Genomic DNA, 27946 nt, shown 5'->3' on the forward strand with positions numbered 1-27946 from the left:
GTGGGGGTTAACGATAGTGTGACATGAACCCAAGATCCCGGTTCAGGCCGTCCTCATGTGTGTGGAGCTTGGCTATTAGTTTCTGCTCAGCGACCCTGCACTGTCGTGAAGGCCGCCTTGGAGAGCGTTCTCCAAGGCGGCCTTCACGACACACGACAGCGCAGGGTCGCTGAGCAGAAACTGATAGCCAAGTTCCGCACACATGAGGACGGCCTGAACCGGGATCTTGGGTTCATGTCACACTATCGGTAACCCCCACAGCTTGCCTGGACCTGCAGAATCTCACTGGCTGTCCTGTCTGGAGACAATACACATTTCTTTAACCTGTGCCTAATGCTCCCTCCACTCACATTGTCTGTATCTTTAAGACTTGATTAGCTGTAAAGATTTGTATTCTAATCAGTATTCTGTAACTTGAGTTTGTATCTCTGAATGCCTGGTTTATGAGCAGATATCCATTCCATCTGACGAAGGAGCAGCGCTCTGAAAGCTAATGGCATTTGCTACCAAATTAACCTGTTGGACTTTAACCTGGTGTTGTTAAAATCCTTACTGTGTTTACCCCAGTCCAACGCCGGCATCTCCACATCATGACTACCTTAAGGTTGGCAGATGAGTTGGCTCATAATATCAACAATGTTTAGCTGACAATACTGAGCTTTAATGCAACCATGAAATTGAGCTGTACAATAAACAAGACTAAATGGCCACACCCACATGGAAACAGGCTCCCAGCCACCAGAGGGCAATAACATATAGAGGCAGAAGGATAACACAATTAGTAAGAGATAATTTTAGAATTGATACCGTGGTGTTCTTTTACATGTGGAATAAACTTCCAAGTAAATAATAGCACTTTGCACAGCCTCAGGCCATCCCAAAGTACTTTACAGCCAATGGAATATTGTTGTAATGTAGGAAACATGGCAGGGAATTTGTACACAGCAAGCACCCACAAACAGCGATGTGATTAATGATGAGATCATCTTGTGATATTGATTGGGGGATAGGCCACCAAAGACAATTCCCCTGCTCGCACTTGGCTGGCTCAGTGTAAACTTCTTAATGGTAGTTCACAAATTCTGCTACTTTCGAAGATAAGACTTCTTTGAAATGGCATCTGACAATAACTGAGAGCAAGCTTGGTTTGATGGCACAAACAAACGCCAGCACCTACCAACTGCTGACACTGGACAGGACAGTAGTGTAGAGGCAAAACTATTTGACATTACAATGATGGACTGTAAAATCCACCAGGATGGAAGGATCGAATGGTCTGCCTCTGCTCCCTCCCTATTTTGATTCAACCTCTGCTTGGTTTGAATGCTGTTTTCACTGAACATATCAGGCAGGTGATTACATCTGCCCAGTATGGGGCTGGGACCCAGGCCCTTGACGCTCTGAGCAGCTCGCTGTATCAGTCTGAGCTAACCGCCCAGCTGTGCTCTGAGTGGCCATCCCAGAATGTTTACAAATCCCCCCTCCCCCGCTCGCGGCGGCTGCGGCGCTGCATGACGTCACGAGCTCGGGCCGTTGGTGGTCACGTGCTGGATTCACAAGCAACCAATCAGTTTCGGCGGTGGGTAAGTTTGAATCGGGTTGTTTAGAATGTGCGATCAGACAGCGCGAGCCCGCAGCAGGTAGGCCCGAGGGACAGGGGGCACCGGGACCACCGGCACCGGGCCCGAGGGACAGGGGGCACCGGGACCACCGGCACCGGGCCCGAGGGCACCGGGACCACCGGCACCGGGCCCGAGGGACAGGGGGCACCGGGACCACCGGCACCGGGCCCGAGGGACAGGGGGCACTGGCACCACCGGCACCGGGGGAGAGGGGGCACTGGCACCGGGACCACCGGCACCGGGGGAGAGGGGGCACTGGCACCACCGGCACCGGGGGAGAGGGGGCACTGGCACCGGGACCACCGGCACCGGGGGAGAGGGGGCACTGGCACCGGGACCACCGGCACCGGGGGAGAGGGGGCACAGGGACCGGGCCCGAGGGGCGGGGGCACCGGGCCCGAGGGAGAGGGGGCACTGGCACCGGGGGCACTGGCACTGGGACCACCGGGCCCGAGGGGGGGCGGGGCACCGGGGGAGAGAGAGGGGGGGGGCACCGGGGGAGGGAGAGAGAGAGGGGGGGGGGCACCGGGGGAGAGAGAGAGGGGGGGGGGCACCGGGGGAGAGAGAGAGAGGGGGGGGGCACCGGGGGAGAGAGAGAGGGGGGGGGCACCGGGGGAGAGAGAGAGAGGGGGGGGGCACCGGGGGAGAGAGAGAGAGGGGGGGGGGCACCGGGGGAGAGAGAGAGAGGGGGGGGGGCACCGGGGGAGAGAGAGAGAGGGGGGGGGCACCGGGGGAGAGAGAGAGAGGGGGGGGGGGCACCGGGGGAGAGAGAGAGAGGGGGGGGCACCGGGGGAGAGAGAGAGGGGGGGGGGGCACCGGGGGAGAGAGAGAGGGGGGGGGCACCGGGGAGAGAGAGAGGGGGGGGCGGCACCGGGGGAGAGAGAGAGGGGGGGGCACCGGGGGAGAGAGAGAGAGAGGGGGGGGCGGCACCGGGGGAGAGAGAGAGGGGGGGGGCACCGGGGGAGAGAGAGAGGGGGGGGGCACCGGGGGAGAGAGAGAGGGGGGGGGCACCGGGGAGAGAGAGAGAGGGGGGGGGCACCGGGGGAGAGAGAGAGAGGGGGGGGCACCGGGGGAGAGAGAGAGAGGGGGGGGGGGCACTGGGGAGAGAGAGAGAGGGGGGGGGCACTGGGGGAGAGAGAGAGGGGGTGGGGGGGCACCGGGGGAGAGAGAGAGGGGGGCACTGGGGGAGAGAGAGAGGGGGGGCACCGGGGGAGAGAGAGAGGGGGGGGGGTGGCACCGGGGGAGAGAGAGAGGGGGGGGGGCACCGGGGGGGAGAGAGAGAGAGGGGGGGGGGCGGCACCGGGGGAGAGAGAGAGAGGGGGGGCACCGGGGGAGAGAGAGAGAGGGGGGGGCGGCACCGGGGGAGAGAGAGAGAGGGGGGGCACCGGGGGAGAGAGAGAGAGGGGGGGGGGCACCGGGGGAGAGAGAGAGAGAGGGGGGGGCACCGGGGGGGGAGAGAGAGAGGGGGGGTGGCACCGGGGGAGAGAGAGAGGGGGGGGGGCACCGGGGGAGAGAGAGAGAGAGGGGGGGGGGCACCGGGGGAGAGAGAGAGGGGGGGGGGCACCGGGGGAGAGAGAGAGGGGGGGGGGCACCGGGGGAGAGAGAGAGGGGGGGGGGCACCGGGGGGGAGAGAGAGAGGGGGGGGCACCGGGGGAGAGAGAGAGGGGGGGGCGGCACCGGGGGAGAGAGAGAGGGGGGGGCACCGGGGGAGAGAGAGAGAGGGGGGGGCGGGCACCGGGGAGAGAGAGAGAGGGGGGGGGGCACCGGGGGAGAGAGAGAGGGGGGGGGGCACCGGGGGAGAGAGAGAGGGGGGGGGCACCGGGGGAGAGAGAGAGGGGGGGGGCACCGGGGGAGAGAGAGAGGGGGGGGGGCACCGGGGGAGAGAGAGGGGGGGGGCACCGGGGGAGAGAGAGAGGGGGGGGGGGCACCGGGGGAGAGAGAGAGGGGGGGGGCACCGGGGGAGAGAGAGAGAGAGAGGGGGGGGGGGCACCAGGGGAGAGAGAGGGGGGGGGGGCACCGGGGAGAGAGAGAGGGGGGGGGGCACCGGGGGAGAGGGGGGGGCACCGGGGGAGAGGGGGGCACCGGGGGAGAGGGGGGGCACCGGGGGAGAGGGGCGGGCACTGAGGGAGGGGGGCACCGGGGGGGAGAGGGGGGGGGCACCGAGGGAGAGAGGGGGGGCACCGAGGGGGAGAGGGGGGGGGCACCGGGGGGGAGAGGGGGGGGGCACCGTGGGAGAGAGAGGGGGGCACCGAGGGAGAGGGGGGGGCACCGAGGGAGAGGGGGGGGGGCACCGAGGGAGAGGGGGGGGGGGGCACCGAGGGAGAGGGGGGGGGGGGGCACCGAGGGAGAGGGGGGGGGGGGCACCGAGGGAGAGAGGGGGGGGGGGCACCGAGGGAGAGAGGGGGGGGGGCACCGAGGGAGAGAGGGGGGGGGCACCGAGAGAGAGAGGGGGGGGGGGCACCGAGGGAGAGAGGGGGGCACCGAGGGAGAGAGGGGGGGCACCGAGGGAGAGGGGGGGGGGGGAACTGGGGGAGAGAGAGTAGGGGGGGGACCAGGGGAGAGAGATGGGGGGGGGGGGGGAACTGGGGGAGAGAGATGGGGGGGGGGACCGGGGAGAGAGAGTAGGGGGGGACCGGGGGAGAGAGATGGGGGGGGGGGGACTGGGGGAGAGAGATGGGGGGGGACCGGGGAGAGAGAGTGGATGGGGGACTGGGGGAAAGAGGGGGGGGGGACTGGGGGAGAGAGATGGGGGGTGGGGGAGAGGGGGGGGGGGACTGGGGGAGAGGGGGGGGGGGGACTGGGGGAGAGGGAGGGAGGGGGGGGGAACCGGGGAGAGGGGGGGGGGTGGACTGGGGAGAGAGGGAGGGGGGGGGAATGGGAGGGGAGGAGCGGGGGTGGATGGTGGGGACCGGGGGAAGGGGGGGGACCAGGGAGAGGGGGGGGGGGACTGGGGAAGAGGGGGGGGGGGAGCGGGCACTGGGACCAAGGGAGAGGGGGCACCGGGACTGCTTTATTTCCTACAACCCAGCACATTTTTATATTGAAAGTAAACATCCAATTCCTTTTTCAAAGTTATGGAATTTGCTTCTACTGCCCTTTCAGGTGGCGCACTCCAGATTACCAAAATTTGTTGTGATTTATTTTTTCCCTCATATTACCTCTGGTTCTTTTGCCAAATTACCTTTGCATTTGTGTCCTCTGATATCTGATCCTTCTGCCTCTGAACGAGTAAATGCAGGAAAGGGAAACTCATTAAAATTTTGCACAGATCTATTAAATCTTGCTTACCATTAGGAGAATAACCCCTCTTTCTCTTAACTGACTGAAGTAATCCTTCGTTCCTTCTGTACTCTTGCAAAGGCCATGTCATCGTCTGCTGTCCCTTGATTCGAGGATGATGTCAACTCAGGGCTGTGTGTTTTTGCCACCATCATGTGTCTAAACAGTCTGATTCTTGACCTGCATATCATGAGGGCAGGCTGTCCTATGGAATCTGGATTGCAGGCTTTGACCTAACTAGTGTTTCCCATTGCAGTCCATCTGATGTAGGTGCATCCATGGTGCTGCTCGGAAGGGAGTTCCAGGCTTTTGACCAAGTGACAGCGAAAGAAAGACAATGTGATTCCAAGTGAGCCTGATGTGTGGCTTGGAGGAGAACTTGCAGGTCTTTCCATGCATCTGCTGCCCTTGTCCTTCTAGGTGGTAGAGGGGTTTGGATGGTGCTATCGAAGATTCAACGAGATGCTGCAGTGCAGCTTGTCGTCGTTGCCACTGTGTGGTGGTCAAATTAGTGAATATTTAGGTAGTGGATGGGATGTCAGTCAAGAGAGTTGCTTTGTCCTGGATGGTGTTAAGATTCTTGGGTGTTGTTGGCACCACACTCATCCAGGCAACTGGAAAGTGTTCGTCACATTTCAGTCTTGCGCCTTGTAGTTGGTTCAGTGACATTGGGAATCGGGGGATGAGTTACTTGCTGCAAAATTCCCAGCCTCTGACTTTTGTAGCCATGATATTTGTTTGCATGGCACGGTTAAGTTCCTCATCAATGGTAGCCCCCGACTCGAAGCGTTGTTGGGTGATTCAGTGTCGGTAATGACATGGAATATCAAGATGGGATGGTTAGAATCTCTTGTTGGCAATGGTCTTTGCCTGGCACTTGTGATTCAACTTTAACTTGTCACTTGTTAACCCAGGCCTGAACGTTCTGGTCTTGCTGCATACAGGCATGGACTGCTTCAGTGTTTCATGAAGATTTGACATAATTTCCTTCTATTCTCAGTGCCAAGCCAAGGATCCTGCATACCCTTTTAACAGTCTTCTCAGTATGCTCTGTCAGCTTCAAAGACTAACATATATACAGATGTAGATATCTCTGTTCCCCATTATAGTGGTATTATTTATTTTACATTGTTTTTACTTCTGTTTACAATCTAAATTTATTTTTTTACTACATAAAATTTCATCTGCCACTTGTCTTCCTATTTGACTGCTATGCGTGTTGCAATTGACTACATTTCAGAGTTTTTCATCCTCTGCAAACTTTGAAATTATGTCTATTAGCAAAGTGATTATCAAAAATAACAGTTGTCCCAACACTGATTCCTGAGGGACACCACTGGATGCTTACGCCAGTCCAAAGAACTCTTCACCATTATTCTGTTTTCCGTCCCTTAACAATTTCATATCAATACAGCCACTAGTTAGCAAGATTGAAGTTCTGGTGTGATTGTTGATCAGGTGTCTTCCTTCAACCAACAATGCCAAAATAAATTAATTAGTTAATCATTTAATCACTAATTGTGGGAGAAAACTAACAGTTATGTAAAGTTTGGCATGCAATGTTAGATAAATATATCCGCTGTAAAGCTCTTAATTGTTGCTTTTAATAGAAGACAGATATCATTTTGGAATTTAGTTCCCCAAAACACTGATGAAGTCTCACAACACCAGGTTAGAGTCCAACTTTAACGTCCAAATTCAAGGTTGGATTTTAACCTGGTGTTGTGAGACTTCTTACTGTGTTTACCCCAGTCCAACACCGGCATCTCCACATCAGAAATCCCATGTAACAGGGGAATTTCATATTCATTAGAAATTGCCCAAAATATATATATATCCTTTGGTAATCTCTTTATGGAGAGACCAGCTGAATCAGAATTCAGTTTGGTTACTAATGTTGATGGATTATTTAAATTCACTTATTGCTAATTAACTGGTGTTTTTTTTATTCTTTTGCCTCAAAAGCCATGAGTGCATCAAGGAGAATAGTTGGATATCTCAAACCATGCTAAATTCAAATAAGTCAGAATTTATTTTAAAGATCGCTTCCAAAAAAGTCAAGACTTAATAAAATGAAAAATCCATGCTAAGTTAAATGACAATCCACTGCTATTTTCAACTTTCATGCACAGCACTTCCATGAACTGTGTGACCTTTCTTCTTCTAATTAAAGTTAGGTGAATATGATTTTATTACATATTTATCCTTGCATCTGAATTCTCCAGCTATATGATTGTTCAATCAAGGTTTAAAAATAAAAATTGGTCCTGATGTGTGTTAGATGGATGGTATATACTTACTAATGATTTATTTCTTCAAGTGTAGCTGACCTGAATCAGAGTTTGATGGAATGTAGAGTGACATTCAAAGATCATTACAATTGCAACAGCTCAGTAGACATAGAATGGGGTGAACTTGTATGCATAAAATACGGTCTATTTTCTCGTTTACATCTGTGGCACACAGTCTATGGTCTCATGATGCACAGCCCTAATTTAGGTAGGAAGATAATAGATTTTTTGTAGGAAAGTTGAAAGTGGCTCATTGTGGTTTCAAGGTAAGGGTTTGACAGAACTAACACACAATTCTACTCCTTTGCTACCTGGCTCCAACTAGTCCCCTTCCCGTCCCAGGATGTGCACTTTTGCTCCCGATTGACACGTCTTCCTGTACAGCCTCTCCATAGGGTCTGGCTTGATCACATGGCCCTCAAAGGATCACCCTTCTTTTCCCTCCGCTCCAGAGTCCACCTATGAATGAAAACAAAGGAAAATCATTATACATGAGCACAAATGGCACAACAACACGTCAGGAGCACCCAAAAGAAAAAGTTCATTAACAAAGTCAGTTGGTCTGGAAACGTCCGGACTCTGAGGAACATCACAATAATAAGCTGGGTCCTTCAATGAATATGCAAAAGGTAAACCCATCAATCCAGTGTTAACATCCTCCTCTGTAGCTTCAACTTCCTTGACTTCAGAAACCGGGGGATGTCTCAGCTCCACATCAACTGCAGGATCAGTAGCTGGTCTGCCCAAGTCCACCACAGGGCATACCTGTTTGTCCCCTGTATCAGGTTCAGCTCTGTTTCTCAAATGATCCACGCGTGTTTTTACATGGTGATCTTGTACTTCTACAACATATGAAATTGGTCCCTGTTCTTTCCACAGTTTTGCCTGCTACTAGTGTTGGTTCTCCAAGGTTTCTGGCATAACTAAATCAGCATTTTCTTGAGTCATAGTTTTCTTTCTGGGAGGCTTGCCTAGCTGAGGAGTTTCAAAAATTTAAGTCAAATATTAGTATTTGCCACATTCGACCAGCCCCTTGCCACCCAGTTTCCAATGGTTTAGCAGAACAAGCCATACAAACATTCAAATCGTTGATGATAAAGCAAGTTCACAGGTTACTGCCTTTACATTTGTTTTCATATAATACCTTCCCACCAAATCTGGAAATACCAAATCCAAACGAGTTTGTAGGTGGCATCCCATTAATAATTCAGCTAGCGTAAGCTGTGGTTGTATTCGACGTGGTATTTGGATAGCACTGGGCCCCTTTCGGTCCAAGTTTGAGTAGGTGAGACTGGCAAACTGTCTCAGGTGCAAAATCAACACTCTTCCTTGTGGCACAGGCGGTGATGGTACTGTCTGCGACAGAGAGGCAGTTAAGTGGATACTCATTTGATATTTGCATCCCTGGTCTGTGCTGGAACGAGTAGCTGTATGCAGCTAACAGAGCACACCTTTGCATCCTTGTAGAGGCGATTGGTGGCACTGACTTATCCTCTTGGAATAAACCCAACAACGGCTTGTGATCTGATACTATGGTGAAATGTTTACCATATATATTGAAACTTCTTCATCGTATAAATTACTGCCAAACTCTTTGTCTATCTTAGAGTACTTTTTCTCAGCATCTGTGAGGTTCTTGACACAAATTGGCCTCTTTATTCCGTCTGACATCTTGTCGGACAGGACTGCACCCACTGCATTTAATGATGGGTAACTACCAATGGTGGTATTGGGTCAAAATATACAAGCAGTGTTGATGACCGTAAGGCGTGCTTTACTTTCGCAAAACCCTCTTTTTGTGCTTCTCCCCATTTCCATCGCTGATGCTTCTTCAAAAATTTGGAGACGTGTTTTGTAAGAATCTGTTGTAATAAATCACCATTCCTAGGAGCGATTTTAACTCTGATACATTTTCTAAGCTGTGGCACTTCCTTTATGACTTTATCCTCCCAAGGGTATAGGCCTTTTGCATCTACTCTGAAACCCAGGTTTATAACTTCATCTGCTTGGAAAGTGAACTTATCTTTAAATGGATCCCCACTTGAAATCTTTTTAGGACCTCTTCTAGCTTGCCATGTTCTCTTCAGGGGAGCCAGAAAGACAATATGCAACAAATGAGTAATGTGGTATATGAATTTGCTTGTATGATGCAGGTATATAGGCTATACATACCAAAATTGTATCAAATAGTGTGTCGCTTGAGCTGTTTCCAACAGGCAGAATTGACTACTCAACCAACTGTGCTTGCAAAATTCAGAAAATAGTGTCTAATGTTGGATGGGATTCCATGATTGGGTGGCACTTACCGAACAATCCAGGTTGCAGAAAGAATTACGCTAATTTAAAAGTTATCAAGTTGAGTTTGCAATGTGGCTCACTGGAACTTGCTAGAAGCTGAATATATTCGTACATTAGGACTCTATCCTCCGCAAACAAAAAATGTCCACACACAGTCCTTTTTCAATTAAAGAAAAGCAACATGTATTCCCCATTGCGAAGCCTAAACCATGGTCCACTTGCCTACCAATTGGCACCCTTTTCTCATGCAGTATAAGTTGTTGTACACTTTGAAATTTAGTGTTCTTGCATCTGTTCTGATGAATGCAAGACACACAGCTTCAACAGCATGTCTCTTTTGTTCAGCAATACTCCAATTCTGTACTAGCAAGTGGCTAGCTGTGAGAAAAGGAAAGTTGCCTTTGGATTCTCCCAGTTTATATTGAATTGACTAGAGTTGCTGTTGGTAGGAATAATGTCAGACGTTCAAAGCTATGAGCTCTGCAGTGTTCATAGTGATGACCACTTTCCTTGTGATTGACTGCACCAAATAGCCCTCGTACACACAAAAAATAAAAGCAGGACTAGGCTACCAGGCCCTTCAAACCTGCCCCACCATTCAATACGATCATGGCCGATCTGTGCCGGCCTCAACTCCTTTTCTGTTCCATAGCCCTATATTACAAGAAGTTGGAGTTGGACTTCGCTATTCACTATGTCATTGTGCAGAGGTGCACTGACCAGCAATTCAATGGACCTAGCAGTTCCTGATGTACAGTCATTGATCATCTGTACTATGTACCTTTTGGTAGGATATGAGCTCTTCTTTCAGTGAGCTGCTTCCTGTCTCCCAGGTGGCGTGTGCTAAGTGCTACAATGAGGTTTGTCTTAACCTCAAAGACTTGTTAAAAGTTCCAGTCGAAAAGCAGTTGAACTCAAAACTGCATGGATTTCAGGGTAAAAACTTGCAAAATGATAAGACTTAACTTTTCTAATGAATATTTGCTTTTATGTCAGAGTTGAACAACTGTTTGTAATCAACATAAATGGCTTGTACAGTAAATCCCCATTTTAAGTTGCCCATTTGAAGTTCTGCTTTAATATTGGTTAGTTAATTGTGCCCATATTCCCATTTGGCATTAGAAGTTTTGTTTTAAAGAAATTTTGCTGCGTTGCACTGCATGAACAGAGTGGCCTCTGCTGCCTTCTAACCCACCTTCATGCTGTCTTTCCAGCTTTGAGCACACCCTTCAAGTCAAAGTTGCTTTACTCTGCCTCTTTTCACTTACCTCCAGAGCCCTCACTTAGTGAGGGCTCGGAAGAGACAAGGAACGATGGGGGTGGGGAACGATGACTTAGTGAGGGTTCGGAAGAGATAAGGAACAATGGGGATGGGGGGGGGAACGATGACTTAGTGAGGGTTCGGAAGAGATAAGGAACATTATTTTGGGGAGGGGGGGGGGATGGCAGCGCAGCAGGGAACAGCAGAGGCCAATCAGAGGGTTTGGGGAACAGGATATGTAGTGAGCGAGAGGTTCACTGCCACAAGGAAAAAAGTAGAAAGTTAGCATTTCTTTTAAGTTATTTCATTTATCAATATGGGAATTTAGCAGTGTGAAGTATTTCAACTTGTCCAGTGTACCATTTTGATTTTTTTTCTAAGAGGTTCTATGGAACTTTTACGATGGGTTTTAATGGCAAAATCTGATTCACTTACGTTGTTTCACTTAAATTTGCACTTTCCAGGAATGTGGCCACAACTTTAAAGGAGGACTTGTATCCAAAGTGGTCAAATTTGTAAATCCAACTTAATGAGAGAATAAAATTGGAAGAGACTGCTCTGATTACAGAATGAGTTTTGTCGCTTATGTAAGTGGGAAGAGCAATGTCGTATGAAATTTAATGCAAACAGGTATAAAGTGCTAGACCTGGGAATGCAAAATAGAGAAGAGCACACTCAACTAATCATATCAAAGTAGTTAAAGAGGAAGCTAAAAGCGTCCTGTACCACCTCTATCCCTACAACTATCTCGCATTGAAGCAAAAATCTCGGTTCCTCTGTCTCAGACTTCTTTTGCACCTCCCATTCCTCTGACCCACTCCAAAATTAGACTCAGGATAGTTATTGGGTAATACGGTGAAAGGGTTTCTGTTTTTAGTGCAGCAAGAACGATGGATCTGGTCTAAAAAAAGAAACAAAGAATGTGATGTTCTCATTTAATATTTTCCCATATTCTGATGCCTTAATATTCACAATTTTATTATTTTATCAGCTATTTAAGGATGAAGAAAGAAAATGGCTTTTGAACGATGTCAAAAGATTTCTTTCCAGGAAAGTTTGGAAGCTATCAAGGAACGAATGAAAGAGAAACGGAATCAGAATCAAACTAAAATTAACAGGGCTAAGCAAACCTTGACTTCTAAAACTAAAACAAAAGCATTGAGTAAGTATGCAGTTTTATTTCTGTTGAACTATAATTTTCAACTTTTAACAGCCCTTTTTCATTTTTTTGCTTTTTAATTTAACAGGCAAGAGCGCTTTTCTAAAAAATATCCAAGCAAACAATCAGAACCTTGCTCTCTCCCTGGAAGGAGAAAAGAAGAAACTGAGAGTAGCATATGATGTCATACTGTCCTTGAAAAAAGAACGGCAAGCTATGATGTTCTACATTCTCATGCTTAAAAGAAAACTTGAATGTTTCCCAGAGCAATTTGAGGTACATGAGCAAATCCAAACCTATTGAATTTTATTTTGACTTTTTTGTAGTAATACAAAATAGCAAATGTCTTAAATTGGTACAATTTCACGTGAAATATTTATAAAACTCTTCCAAATGTGTATTTCTCAGTAGTTAAAGATGTTTATAAATTGAAAGGAAATTAAGATGTAGCATGAAATTACTGGCTTTTGTTACTGCAAAAGAAATTGGGCTGTGGCCTTCCCAGAATAATTTCTAAAAGCATAGTCACAGTCACCTTATTAAATGCTTTTTGAAAATTTAAATACACTACATCTACTGCTTCCCCTTTATCCACCCTACTTGTTTGTTACATCATCAAAGAACTCTAATAAATTTGTCAAATGCTATTTATCTTTCACAAAACTGTTAACTCTGCCTGATAGTATTATGATTTTCTGAATGTCCTGTTATTACCTCTTTAATAATGGATTCTAGCATTTTCCCAATGATGGATTTGCCACATGCATTTTTTAATATAATGCAATTTTTGGTGTGAGAAATCTCTTGAGTGGAAGGAATATTGACTGTGTGCTGCCCTAATTTGATGGGAAGTTCTTTATGAAGTAGTAGATCAGGCTGCTGCCTTGTCTGTATTCTTGTACTGCTTTTTTAATATTTAAAAGAAATCTTAGAATTAACTTAAGGAAGCAAGATTTATATGCATTGATTGTAATTTTTTCAATGTACCTGATTACTATACAGCTAAGGATCTTTGGGAAAGTTGAACTAGTAAATAAAACATTTATATGTAGACTGATATTAGTTACAATTTTTCAATATTCATAGGTAATGCATTTTCTTACTCCCTTCCTTCCTGAGCCTTTCGAACAAGAAAAGGGAAAATTGATCTTTTCTTGGGTGTCTGCTACTTTTGTGCTGCTTCCAGCACAAAAATGCACAAAACAACAGCAGTTTTTGTTTCCCTCTTTAGTCTCTGGTGCTTGTTTTCTGCAAGTGGACTGTTGAGATTGCCAGCTCACTGAGAAATGTTTGATATCATTTTATCACTTAACCGTATAAGAGAGAATACTGAAATGCACAGTATTAGTGTGTTTAATCTTTCACTTTTGGACATAGATCCCTGTAGCTGTAGTAGCTTTGTCTAAGATCAAATTCATCTGCTATATGTTGCTGTGCATGTAATTGTGGATGTACATAAAAAGCACTTGATTAAATAAAGTGCAAAACACCTTTCATTTTGCTATTCCCAAGTTACATGTCAATAAAACCTGATTGGATTAGAATCACATATGAAAGCACAAGTTTTTGGTATGCAATAAAGCTTGAAATTGTCAGCCAAAGAAAACTTGGTGTTTGCTTTGTCTGAAAAAGATTTCTGCAGTTGTTCCCTAATCAGTTCTTGGGGAATTGCGTGAATAGCTGTTTGTTTACTAGTAATTTATAGAGGAATTGGAATATATAAATATTAGCTTGTGGAAATATTCTTTTTATAATCAGGGAAGGAAGATCACATGAACGTGTTCTGGCTCTTAATGCTGTCAAACATTTTGAAATGGCTCTGCCCTCTGTGCGATGCTGTCAACCTGGGCTCGATTCTAGAGACTGCAAAGGAGTGTGCTTTCAGATTATAAAATTGAGATTGCTTGTTAAATTTGTATTTTGATAGAATGCTAGGGAGCTAGTTAGGAGATGGATACTTTCAAAGTTATTGGTAATCACAGAAAAGCTACATTGATGCAGGTACATGAGCATTTTACAGCTTGGATGTTTTAATAGTTTCTTTCTGCTTCATTCATTTCTCTTTTTCGGTGATAGTTTATATGAATGCAGGAATAATTATAATGCTTATCTATATGTATCTTAAACCTGAAAAGTGTGATTTAGTAAGAGTTAGTCTGAGAAAGCAACAAAGCTGTCTTTATACACCTTGGTTTTCAGGAATTTTATTTCCAGATATATGTAGAAGTTGTGTTTTTAGGATTTTTAAGAATTTAATTCAAGAAGTAATGTGCCATTGGAATAAACATTTGTTATTAAAAAATAGACTGCAGCATCAAATTGCAACTTCACGATTCTGTACAATTTAACTTTTTCAGATGTTTTTTTAAGCTATGTTTGCAAACGATTCACAAACATTTTGCATTGTATTTGTGATATGTACAGGAGTGTGGTGGGCAGATGTATGAAATTGCTATTTTCTAGTTTTATGTATGAGACGCAGGGTCTCAGAATCTTAGAACTTAAGACTAATTCTTCAGTCTTAATTGAATCTAATCCTTTTTATGGATTATGAACATAGCTCAAACTTGTTGAGAGATGTCCATATTTTCCTCTTTAAAAACTTAACTATGTACTGACTGAATTGTATTAAAATCATGAATGATTTTTATAAGTGACAGTCAACAGGGAGTTAATCTACAATGTGAAGAATACAAAATATGTAGTACTACTTGTCTCTTTTGCAGAATTTGAGTCTTATTTCTGATTCCATAGAAGAGGATTTGGGCAACTTTCGGGATGATTTGCCACAATGCATACCAGAAAGAGAATGTTCCTCACTTGTTGAGCCCTTTATTCAGTGAGTATGTTTTGAAATTCTAGTCTTTGAAGAATTAGAATATTCACAGTGAAGGTTTTAATGAATGTAATAGCTCCATGTCTTACAGAAAAATATGTAAATTTAGTGTTAATACATGGGCTGGCAGGAGATGACCGTTTCATTAGAATAATGTCACTAGATTTTAGATAGACTGAATCTTTCTTGCTATTTCTGTCTGTAGATTTGGTCTATTGTTATCGTGCACTATGTCACAAATGATCTTTGCTTTCCCAGGACTGGAATAAAATGTTTTGACTTCACAACAGCTGTAAGGACAGATACTTTTTATGCACAGGCTGCATTCCCAATTACTATGTCTGCAATGTCATTCAGGTTTCATGCTTCTGTTGGTAGAAGTCCTTCATTTTTTTTCTCGAGGGATGTGCTTCTAAGGTCACTGGTGGACACCCGGTGATGAATATTACTTAACGCAGGGCCTGTTACAATGCTGTTTTTGTAAACTTGTCATTGAAAAACATATTTTTGCTATTTCCTGTTAGTTGGGATTTTGAAGAATCAAATAAGGTCTGTTTAATTTAATGAATTTGAATTTTTATCATCTTTGTAATGTTATTGTATACCAGTATTGTGAAAGAATGCATACAGTATGCACTGGTGCCACTGCACAGTGGTGGAGGAGTGTTTAAGATGGTGGATGGGGTGCCATTCCAATTAAGCAGGCTATTTGATTGTATTGAGCCTGAAAATTGCTGCATATGGACACAAACTGCTTCGGTATTTGAGGAGTTGCGAATGGTATTGAATATTGTGCAGTCATCCATAAGCATCCCCACTTCTGACTTTAGGATGGAGGCTAGGTCATTGATGAAGCAGCTGAAGATGGTTGGGTCTGCAATATCTCAGTCCTAGGAGTGAAATAATTGACCTCCAACAACTATGACTGTCTTCCTTTGCTCCTTATGTCTCCAAATGGAGAATTTTCCCCCTGATTCTCATTGACTCCAGTTTTCCCAGCTCACATGGTGAACTCCAAAGTTGTAAGTGTGGTTATAGCATTATTGGCCACAATCCATCCTCATCCCCAGTTCATTACTATTGGGGAAAAAAGGCTTCTAATATGCTCAGTCCCAATGTTATCAGCACGTTTTTAAGGCACTTTGACGAATGGCTGGAGTCATTCTGAAACCATCTCTTAATTTCTTTCCAAGTCATATTGGATGAGAGTGCCTTCACTGTTACCATTCTTGGTGACTTAAAATAGTGGGCACGATTCTCTTGTTCAGTGATGTTGTGAAACATGTTCCCTTGGAGAGTCCCAGAATTTATTCATCTAAAAATGCTGAATGCACCACAGCTGAAGAGAGCAGAGCACTGCTAACCAATATGGTGGACACAAAGCCTACATTAAAAAAGATATCCAGAGGTAAGACGATCTGCATTAATTCTTGGTGATAAAAGAATTTTAAACTAACCATTTACCCACCTCCACCTTTGCAAGTAAGACCAGAGTTTCCTACTGGTGCTGACAGCGCTTGTCAGATGCTAATCAGCTAACTTAAATAAGAAATATCCATGATGTGGATAAGATCCATCTGCTTCTTTGGGCCTTTCCCAATAAGACCTTCAGCCCAGGTAAGCACTGTAAAGCAGCAAAATGTTTTGAGGGTAGAATCACACTGTTCCTGCAAAAATGTAGAAAATATGGACATCTGTTTTTTAAAAAATGACTGATTTAACTGTCTGTCCAGAGTAAACAACTTCGACTGTATTTGAAATTTGTTTCGTGATCTATTAAATTAGAATATTTGAACCAGTTAATGAAAGCTTGAGTTTGAGGAGCACTTGTTTGTGATCGTTATTTATTTTATTCATTTGTGGTATATGGGTGTCGCTGGCCAGCATTTATTGCGCATCCCTATTGCCCGAGGGCAGTTGAGAGTCGTCAACATTGCTGTGGCTCTGGAGTCACATGTAGGGTAGACCAGACCAGGCAAGAACGGCAGATTTCCTTACCTAAAGGACAGTGAACGAGATGGGTTTTTCCAACAATCAACAATGTTTCATGGTCATCTGTCAATTCTTTCTTCCAGATTTTTAAAAATTGAATTCCATATAAATTCTGATAATGAGCCGAAGTATCAAAAATAGCAAAGGTACAAGACTCGATATTGTGAAGACAAAATGAGAAATCATATGATCGCAACCATTGAGCAAAACTGTAAATCATCAAAAGATTGAGTATATAATATAGAATTTGAAACTTGGGCATGAAGAGGAATTAGAGAGATTAAATAAAAACAGTTTGCTGTATAAAGCACAATTTCCTTGTAATTTATTTAAAATATTGACTTTCGCAGGGATGTTGTGAAACATGTTCCCTTGGAGAGTCCCAGAATTTATTCATCTAAAAATGCTGAATGCACCATAGCTGAAGAGAGCAGAGCACTGCTAACCAATATGGTGGACACACAGCCTACATTAAAAAAGATATCCAGAGGTAAGACGATCTGCATTAATTCTTGGTGGTAAAAGAATTTTAAACTAACCATTTACCCACCTCCACCTTTGCAAGTAAGACAACATTAAAAAATGTCTCCTTGCAAAGAACAATTGTTCTGTCTTAATGAAAAATGTAGTCCTATTTTGAGGGGGAAGGTTGAAAGGGAAGTCAGTAGGAAAAAGGCAATATAAGATTAATGTAACCCCATGCTAATGTTGTTGCATTTTCGTACAGTGCAACTTTAAATGAAACAACATTTAAGTGAATCAGATTTTTCCAGTACAGCCAATGTTGATTGTGAGATCACTTAGTTCTGTCTATTACTTGCTGCTTATTTTGTTTGGCACACAGGTGGCCCTGTTTTGTAGCTTCACTGAGCTAAAAATTTGTCAGCTATGCTTGGTGTTATTCCTGGCACGCCCTCCTGCACTCTACATTATATGCCCTGTTTGTGAACAGAATTCCCACTCACCTGAAGAAGGGGCTTGGAGCTCCGAAAGCTTGTGTGGCTTTTGCTACCAAATAAACCTGTTGGACTTTAACCTGGTGTTGTTAAACTTCTTACTGTGTTTACCCCAGTCCAACGCCGGCATCTCCTCTACATTGAACCAGGGTTGATCCCCTGGCTTCGTGGTAATGGTAGAGTGGGGAAATAGGTTGGGCCATGAGGTTAACGATTGCGGTTGAGTACAATTCTGTTGCACATAGCACCTCATGGATGCCCAGTTTTGAACTGCTAGATCTGTTCAAAGTCTATTCCATTTAGCACGGTGGTAGTGCCACACAACGCGATTGAGGGCATTCTCAATGTGAAAACGGGACTTGGTCTCCACAAGGATTGTGCAGTGGTCACACCTACCAATACTGTCATGGACAGAAAGGTCTGCAGCAGGCAAGATGGTGAGGATGAGGTCAAGTATGTTTGTCCCTCATGTTTGTTCCCTCACCATATGCTGCAGTCCCAGTCTAACAGCTATGTCCTTTAGGACCCGGCCAGCTCCATCTATCGTGGTACTACAGAGCCACTCTTTGCGATGGACATTTAAGTCCCCCATTCAGCCAACATTTTGCACCCTTGCCACCCTCCAAGTGGTGTTCAACATGGGGGAGTACTAATTCAGCAGCTGAGTGGGGACAGTAAATGGTAATCAGCAGGAGGTTTCCTTGCCCATGTTTGACCTGGTGCCATGAAACTTCATGGGGTCCAGTGTTGATATTCAGGATTCCCTCCCAACTGTATACCACTGTGCCATTACTGCTGCTGGGTCTGTCCAGTTGGTGACACAGGACACACCTAGGAATGATGATGGTGGTGTCTGAGACATTATTTGTAAGGTATGATTCCGTGAGTTTGACTATGCCAGGCTGTTGCTTGACTAGTCTGTGAGACGGTTCTCCCAATTTTGGAACAAGTCCCCAGATGTTAGTAAGGAGGAACTTGCAAGGTTGACAGGTTGGGTTTGCCGTTCTTGTTTCCGGGCTTGGGTCAATGCCAGTGGTCTGTCTGGTTCCATTCCTTTTTTTGTTCCAGTAGGACAGCACTAAATATTCAATTTTTGATATGTAGGTCGCATCTCCTCTTTGGAAACAAAGGAAACCTCTTAGTGCACGGGGATTTGTGCTCCCCTTAAAAGGACAGGATCCACAAAACAGTTAGTTCTACTTGTGTAATGATTGCTATTTGTGACGACAGCTGCTAGACATTTTAATGCATGACGATGGCTCAAGCATTTTGATGCTACTGTAATTCAAACAAGTCTGATCTTGCACGTATTAAATCATTGTAGCAAACTGCCTCATTGTATTTACAGCTATAAGGAATGGGAAAAGCAGATTACTTACTATCTGTACAATATTCATTATTTTGCCTGAAGTTGAATTTCCACACAAACTCTTAATTTATCCTATCATAATGAGAAATATATATGTCTGGAAATTTTTAAAATAATTTTATCATTGTTAAAACTTTCATAGGAAAGTGCTTGCCTTTCTGGTGAGCAAGAGCTGCATCGGAACCTGGAGCACCTGTGCACTTGGCCTGCACTGTGGGCAATGGTGCATGTGCAGCTGTTCCAGCCTTTCCAGTCAGTGGGCGGCAGGAGCATCAGTGAAGCTTTAAAATGTTGTTTTCAAAAACTCCAAAGACCGTAAAGAACTACTGAAATGGTAGATGCAACACTTAACTCCTTCCACTACAACTGCATCTGTGAATGTGCAGGAAGTGCTTCCCTAGTGTTGTGGCGCAAATGAAGTCATTTCAAAGATTATATATCTATCTTTAAAACCTTTTGATGTAGAAAGCGGATAGCCACTGAAGTTTTATTTGGTTTCTATTTTCAAAAAGGGCGAAGATCTACATTTATTCAAAGTCAAGACTCCGATGCCAATTCAGTAGCTTCATTGGATGGTGCACCTTTGGAGAGAATGGATGAGATGCCAAAAGGGGTTTCTGTTAGGCGACGAAGTGGGAGGAAAAGCCCCTCTTTCAGTGGCCAAATTGGTGTGTTTGATTTGTTCAACACTTGTGAAAATTTTTCAGAGGTGTCCTGGGCAAGTGAAGAACAAATGTTTAATGTAAATTTCAAAGCTGTTGATAATGGACCTACATCTCTACATTCTAATCAAGAAAGCACTGAGCTAGAGCAGGTGCAAATGACAGAAAATTGGAATCCTGAGAAAGTTGAAACAAAGTTCAAGATCAATGTAAATGCAGAAATGGTTTCAAAAAAAGAACTGGATATCCAATTGGACGTAGAGCAGAGGGGAAGAAGAGGGAAGGTATTGGAAAGAAATAAAAGCTTGCTATTAAAGAAACATTTGGAACCTGCCAGATCAAAGAGTAGAGATCGATGTCAAAGCAATATTAGTACTGCCAAAGGAAAAGAAAAGTCTCTTGATTGTAGTGATACTTACAATTTTGATTATGAAGAAAGTACTCATCTCACACCTTTCCGTAGGAAAGATGAACCAAGTGCATGCGAGAATATAAACAATACCAAAAGCAGTATTGATTCAGAGAGTACTTCAGACGATGATTTGGATGATAGTCTTTATGTACCACCTGCTGGTAAAAGATGTAGGACATCATTGACTCCAGTTAAAAATGAAGGGCAAGCTGTAACTAGTAGACGAAGGTTGAGCAGAAGGGCAGTAATTCTCCAAAAAGACATGCCTCACAAGAAGGGACCTGAAAGATGTGATGACAAAGAAACCACTCAAAATAAAAGAGCGACTTTCTTGTTGAAAACATCAGAGTATGGTAAGTACATGTAAATTTGTTCTGGTTGTACTATCTGGTCAGTCGTTCAGTTTAGTGTTTTGAAGAGCGAGGTTCAGTTCTCTTCTGCTAGTTCCTGGGTGCAAAGCATATGAAAAAAGGATGGAGATCCATGAGGCACCTGCCTTCTTTGCATTATACAACTCCAGGGTTTCCATGGGTTAGGAGTGCTGAGTAGTTGCATCTACAACAAGTGTAAGTGTTGAAATTAATAAGGAAATGCGATGATGTCATAACTGAAAAGACCATGCAATAAGTTTTCACAATACAAGAGAAAAACTTTTACTGACAAATGGGGGTGGTGGAAACGAGCACAGTTAAATTAATATTATACCTTGAAAGCAATTATATTTTAAACTAAAAATTTGAACTGAATTCTCCCTGTTTTACTTTTAATTTCAACTGAGGACACATTTTTACATTGGTTTAGTTCCAGGAGAATTGAAAAAGACTAATAGCTCCCAGGGATACAGTCCAATTCTCCTTAGTTTCTCCCTCTGGTACATAGAATTCCAGGCCCCCCCACCCTCTGGGAGGATTCTGCTGCTGATCTCTTCCTAGTAAAGGCAGATCTGGTAATCTGTATTTTTTGTAAATTTAGACTTTTCATTCCAAGCATGTGCTCTAATGGCACATTGCATGGTACCCCACGGAAACATTCCTGCTCTTTCCTGTTTCACATTAGCTGATTTGTCATGGTTTCTATATAAGTATTTTAAAAGTTTTTTTGTTTTCAAGTATTAAAGAAAGCTAAAGTTTTATTGATATGCCTGATATTAAGGTATTTTTTAAAAACTCCACAAGGTATTTATAGATCTCAACTTCCTGGTGCTTAATATATTAATGGATCTTATTTGTCCATTAGATAAAATCGATGTGTGTGAACATGTAAAAACAACTGCAGAGGATATCCAGTTCCTTACCGAGTCGGGCAATGAGCCAGAAAATATTTTTACCATCAAACATAAAAACAGGAAGAATTTTCAAAGTTCTAGAGATAATAAATATCTCAAACCACAACTGAAGAAATGTATGCTACTGCAGCAAGAACATGGAGAAGAAAATGCAGGAAGCAATGCAACAATAAAGAATGATAACTTTAAAGCAAAAGGTATAGACGTTACCCTATGCTACATCATGCTAGTTCAAATAAAAATAATTGATGTCAATCTTCACTGGGATACTTAAAAATGGACAGTGAATTCTGCACTAGCCTTGGTGCCCTCATCCTTGTGAAAGAGTAAAAAATGTCACAGATTTGTTTTGGAGGTGGTTAATATTGTTTCAGTTTATTGTTGGGTCATTTGTTACTGAACTTTGAACATCAGAGTGTTTACAATTTGAACATCAAAATTGAAAATTGTCCGTCGGTATCCAAACACACTTGATTGATGTTTCAGATATAGTGCGGTTTGTTAGTAGAGTTATGACCCCTTTGTGAGAATGGATGTTAATTTTAAAAATATTTTTGGGCAATGTGTTCTGTAAAAAGAATGTGTGTGTGGGCAAATTAATTAAACTGATGAATGGTTAATGGAAACCATTTGTCTGGATGAGTTGAGGGATGAAAGGGGTGAAGGTGCTAAATACACGCACTTGTAATGAAACTGCTTTATAAGTAAACAAGTAAAATTTAGAAATTTGCATTAGGAGATAGAGAAGGGCTTGGAATTTCTTCAGCCAAATTGCCAAAAGGGGTAAGACGCTGTCACAGCTTGCAACTGTTTTACAAGTAAACAAGGAAAGTTTATTATCTGATCCCAAAAGTGGAGCAGCAGGAAAGACATGAATGATTTTCATATTTTGGAAAAGCTGAATTCAAAACAGTGCTACGAATCACAAAGAAAATAAAAAGAATATGTAATGAGAGATATTGAGTTGATTTTGTGTTGGCTGAGAGAGGAAGACCTCCTGGAACAGCTCTGTGTTGAGTGAAGGTTTTTTGAATCAGTCATCCAGTCAAGCCAGAAATGTTTTTGGCAGCAAAAAGAAGTCTCATTCTTAAATTTCTTGGATTTCCACGGCAGAGTGGAAATGAGTTTGAGAGGTTGTGTTGTATGCCTTTATTATCATGGCAGCAGTTTTGCCTCTGGTAATATTGCTGGATTGTTATAGTTAAACATCTGTAAGGGAGTGTTGCCTGGAAGATGTTTACTTGTGGGTCTGACCAAGTAGGGAGTTTTTTGGGGAGCTTCAGTTATCTAGCTACCACATACTTTGCTTCACTCGAGGGACCAGGCAAAACTTTCAGAATTTTACTCAGTTTTTATTCAAGCTATGGCAGGGACGTCTGCCTCAACAAAGTGGCACAGTAAGAGTTTTAACAACACCAGGTTAAAGTCCAACAGGTTTATTTGGTAGCAAATACCATTAGCAAATACCATTTGCTACCAAATAAACTTGTTGGACTTTAACCTGGTGTTGTTAAAACTCTTACTGTGTTCACCCCAGTCCAACGCCGGCATCTCCACAAAGTGGCATACAGACTTATTGAATGATACATTGTATCAGTAATTATACCATTCGTTATCTTATAAGTTAGATAATTTAGCAATCACAAGTATATATTTGTTCTTTGGGCATCGATATCCAATTACAGCTAATGGTTCTGGTTTGATTTCTGTCAGGTGAATACAGTTAACCAGTTACAGACTCCATATGCTTGCCTAGTTAAATAAACAGTTACTAACAAAACATGACTACACCATCCAGGCTTCCACATCTGTGACCTTAACTTGAGCCATGGCTTGTTATCTCCTTGTGGTTTATCAAAGTTTTCATTCTTTTTGTCCATTGTTCATCTTGTTTGTGCAGCTTATCTGCAGCTGTGGGAATTTCACAGAAATTTTACAGCAGCTTCCCAGGGGACCCTTGTTGTATTCAATTCACAGGGACACTCTGCTGCACTGTGATTTCAACTCCTTCAGTCTCCCCTTTGCTTTACCCAAAAGGGCCAAATTAGCAGTTGACAGTTCTTTTCCCCTAACCTGTTCCTTCTAACTAATTTCAAGCCTCAAGCCACAACCCACAGTGTGATCAATGATGTTACTACATTCTAAATGAGGAGATTAATTCTTAATTGACTTGAGTGCATGATCAATCTGTGATTGGTCTAATTGGTTTCTCAAGGGTGATCATTATTTATTGATATCATTTTCCATAGTCCCCTATTTTGTGCATAACCAAGTTACCTAAATTAAATAAACTCAGTGATCCCATAGTCTCTCGACTGGTCCTCTAAGGTATCAATTACTTGTGGAATCATCCCCCCTCATTAAAATTTGTTTCTATTACTACCTGCTAAGATAAAATAATACTTTAATATCTCCATTGTTCAGGATGGGGGAGATATGCTGTCTATGTTTTGGAAAAGTTATTTGAAGGTTGCTGTTATTTTCTGTACTTGGAATGAGTTACTTTACTTTTAAAACAACGGATAGTGTAGCTTATAACTTTAAAATACATATCAATGCTTGAAATTGATCAGTCCACTTAACACCGTACACTCAACTACAGATATTAAAATATAAAAGAACTAAAGTTACAAAAGCTAATGACAGGAAACTTAATTCTAAACTTATAAGATCAAAGATGGTAAAGTGACTTCTCTTAAACATCAAGTCAAACTGCACTAATTTAATGAACATGGCTGATTGTTTTAATACTTGCTTTTCTTTGCACAAAGGGCTTTGAATTTCGAGAACAGAACCAATCATTTTAATAATGAGGGAGGTGGATAGTTTGTGCTGGTAATTTTTCAACTTTGACGTCTTGCATCACTGCCTTAAGGCTATAATGTTCTTTCTCCCATGTCAATTTTGAGTATGATTCTAAGACCAAGTCATGTGATGAGCTTGTGTCCCAGAATTCAATATAAAGTCACATTATGTTGGCTTTTATTGTGTTAACTAAAATTAATCATTTAACATTGGTTTCCCTACCTTGAGGCTGAGATTGCCAAGGCATTTGCTGCCCCACATAATAACTCTACTGCTGTGTGTCAAGTTTATTGCATTGTTTTCTCCCGTACATGTAAGTACTTGACTCCCATGGTTGCACTCGCAGCATCCTCCTTGAGGTTAACTTCACAGCTATTCAGCTAATATGCAATTCAATTCCCCTTCCCTTCATTTGGTCTACTCTTAGCTCCCGTCCGTTCTTTTCATTGGCTGCTGATCTACAACAGCACTGTTAGGCGTATAACCCCTTCAGGGAGGAATATTTTGCAAGACTATGTTTAGCTGTTTAACTATAATCTTGTGTGCTTACGTTTCCTCCTTGTTAATAAATCTTTTACTTTTAATTTTTAAAATTCAGGTAGTGTTACAGGACTTTTGCTGTTGAGATCAGTACATTTTATTCTTGCTTTCAGAATACAAAAAGATATGGCCTGTGAGCCAAGTTTCACTCTGGGGTTTGGTTTGCTCAGCAATTAACATTTGTTGTGGTCATAACACCTTTCAAGTGTTAACATTTCTGGCATTTTCTGTCATTTCCAATTTCCAGTTTTTGCCCAATCTTGAACCTTTTAAATTTATTTTGTGTACGTTTTAGGTGGAAGTGTAAATAGTTCAATCTTTAATATAAATGTGTTGTATGATGAATGTATTTTGAAATTTGAAGCCAATCTCGGAGGATTAATTTATTAACATCTTGTTAAAAATAGTTTCTTGCTTGTCTGTATGCTTCAGATACATTGAATTATAATTTAAAATGAAATGGAGCATAGTGTTTGTAAAATATTAATTAGGTTATTTTATGTGTTATGATTTTTATAAATGTCCATTCGGAAGGTGTGCGGAGTCAGCTGGCATGTCAACCAATTGACTTATGGTTCTTTACCTTTGTTTCATTTTCAAAGGAAAGATATTGCATTTCACACAGGCATCTCTTAATTTTTTCTTATCATTGAAATAGGGAAGAACTTTGGACCTCGCTTCAGTCTGAGTGATGTGACCAATTATTCAAAATTACCCACTGAAAACAAGGAAAAGAAAATGTCCTGTCCTGCTTTGTTAGAAAGAATGAACAAGATTTCTCCAATCGCTGTTGGTAAACGTAGGTGCACCATGGCTATAAATTACAAGGAACCCAGTCTCCTTGCGTAAGTTATACTTGTTCCTGCATATAAATCATTTAGGATAGATCATCGTACATGCGTCAGTCCAAGATCTTCATCTGGAATTATCTACTTAATTTCCCATTTTGCTGTCCTTTCCCGTTACCCTTTACTCAACCCATTCTATCATATTAAAGCTGCAGTAGTTACTTGTGATAAAGTCGATCATCTAATAATTCTGTTTTACCTCTTATCCTTCTAGTGATAAATTTGCCCTTTTTTAATGATTCAGTAACTTATGGAATCATTTTTTTCATTCCCTGACCACCCAGCGAAAAACACCTCTATTTTTAAGCTTTTCCACAAAATTATAAAATCGTTTCATCTACCCTTCCTTGTACGCTGTCCTCCATTTATCTTTATAGACTGCAGTATTTGAAAGATTTGATGTGGGGATACAAGTGCTGTCCAAGGTAAATCTGATTTCAGATTTCCTCATTTTCAGCACTAGCTGGCCATTTGGAATACCTTAAGACCCAAAATACAGCACAGGGGTTCTTTCACTTAATTGTCTCTGTTACCTTGACTATTGTTCATTTGACTATTCCAGCTCCTGGTCAGCCTCCCATCTTTCTTGTTGCATAATTTTAAACTCATCCCAAATCCCTGTATCCTATCTTGCATCTTAGCGGTGATGACAGAATGAGACTGTTTGCTGACCTACATTGGCTTCAGCTGAGCAAAGTCTTGATTTTAAAATTCTCATGCTTGTTTTTTTAAATCCCACCATGGCCTTCCCCCTTCCTGTCTCTGTAATTACCTACAACCCTCCAGTAATCTGCATTCCTCTAATTCTGGCCTCTTGTGTAGGTGTGTGTATTATTGCACCACCATTGATTTGATTTATTATTGTCATGTGTATTAGCATATAGTGAAAAGTATTGTTTCTTGCGTGCTATACAGTCAAAGCTTACCGTTCATAGAGAAGGAAACAAGAGAGTGCAGAATGTAGCGTTACAGTCATAGTTAGGATATAGACAAAGATCAACTTAATGCAAGGTGGGTCCATTCAAAAGTCTGACAGCAGCAGGGAAGAAGCTGTACTTGAATTGGTTGGTACATGACCTCAGACTTTTGTATCGTTTTCCCGATGTAAGAAGGTGGAAGAGAGAATGTCCGGGGTGCGTGGGGTCCTTAATTATGCATTGGCAACCATACTTTCAGTTGCTGAGATCTTTAACACTGGAATTCATTCAAAGGCTATGCTTTCATTGAATGGCAAGAGTTTTAAGAGCAGAATAGCCACCTCCTATTTATGTTCCAATCTCTCCTTTTAAGATGGTCCTTAAAACCTACCTCTTCGCCATGTATGTGGGTAATTTGTTTATGTAGCTTAATGTCAAATGTTGCTTGATAAAGCTCCTATGAATTGCATTGGTGCATACTGTTAATGATAAATGTTCTGTTAAGCAGTTGCTGATACCTTGAATGAATTCACTTCCCTTGTTTGTGCTGGAAAATAGAACACTTGCCCATCCATTGCTTTACCTTAATAATTCCCTTAATCCCAATTTTAAAACACGCCTGCTTTCTACATAAGATATTACAAGTATGCTATATTTATCCATGTTTGTAATGGTATTACATGCATGCTTGTGTGCTATAACATTGCATCTCCACAATCTGGTGTAGATTCAAAGCCAGTTAATAGAAGTGAATAATACTTTCAGTCGCAGCTCACAAGAAACCTGGTAAAGAAGAAATTCACCATTTAAAACAAAGCTTTATCTAACGTAAATGTTAATTTAATTAAAAATTTTAATCTACTCTACAGGAAATTGCGGAGAGGAGACAGATACACTGACACGCAATTTTTGCGTTCACCAATATTCAAACAGAAAAAGAACAATGCTTCTCTGCGTAAACCTGGGGAAAAAACATTTCCACTTAGTAGGTATAATGAGGCATTTGTTGGCTGTCGATAATCTTTTACTAAATATCAACTATACTGAGATCATGATAAATTGAAGTTTGATAACTTACTGTATGGATTGATTTTGTTTTTAATTTCAAACTTGTTTGAGGTGTTGTTTTCACCAATTGTATTTTAAATGCTTAAGAAAATCTAATAAACATCTTCTTTACAAGTATATTTAATTGGTTTTATTACTATAACAATATCAAGTTTCTTTATCCGAATGGACTAAACAGTTCATGTAGGTACATAACCCTCTGTTTAGAATTACCTTGAGCATCATCAAACAGATTGTGAAAAATCTGAATAAATTGTCATCACCATACATAATTTTTTTTGTTTCACCTTTTTATACGGTTTTTTCCTTTCATCAATACTTTTAATTTTGGATGGACTGTCAGCAA

The 27946-nt window shown here is 42.8% G+C and overlaps 1 protein-coding gene across 1 annotated transcript; it reads left to right on the plus strand.

The window, feature by feature from the left end:
• The first annotated feature begins 1583 nt into the window (after positions 1-1583).
• Positions 1584-27718, plus strand: LOC144508044 (shugoshin 1-like). The gene is made up of 9 exons (XM_078235791.1): positions 1584-1640; positions 11743-11913; positions 11999-12186; positions 14637-14749; positions 17089-17228; positions 19576-20490; positions 21374-21619; positions 25426-25612; positions 27402-27718. Exons 2-9 carry the CDS (start codon positions 11766-11768, stop codon positions 27550-27552), a joined length of 2088 nt encoding a protein of 695 aa, XP_078091917.1. The 5' UTR covers positions 1584-1640; positions 11743-11765; the 3' UTR covers positions 27553-27718.
• The last annotated feature ends 228 nt before the right edge of the window (positions 27719-27946 follow it).

This window comes from Mustelus asterias, chromosome 2 (genome assembly GCF_964213995.1).
Source record: "Mustelus asterias chromosome 2, sMusAst1.hap1.1, whole genome shotgun sequence".
Taxonomy (NCBI): Eukaryota; Metazoa; Chordata; class Chondrichthyes; order Carcharhiniformes; family Triakidae; genus Mustelus; species Mustelus asterias.

What these genes read in the sequence shown, in the direction of transcription:
- LOC144508044 (XM_078235791.1), top strand. Translation starts at nt 11,766, where the DNA reads ATGGCTTTTGAACGATGTCAAAAGATTTCTTTCCAGGAAAGTTTGGAA. An exon ending in ATTAAAAAAGATATCCAGAG is followed by an intron (nt 17,229 to 19,575) that starts GTAAGACGATCT and finishes ATTTTCAAAAAG; the next exon opens with GGCGAAGATCTACATTTATT. An exon ending in GTTGAAAACATCAGAGTATG is followed by an intron (nt 20,491 to 21,373) that starts GTAAGTACATGT and finishes TTTGTCCATTAG; the next exon opens with ATAAAATCGATGTGTGTGAA.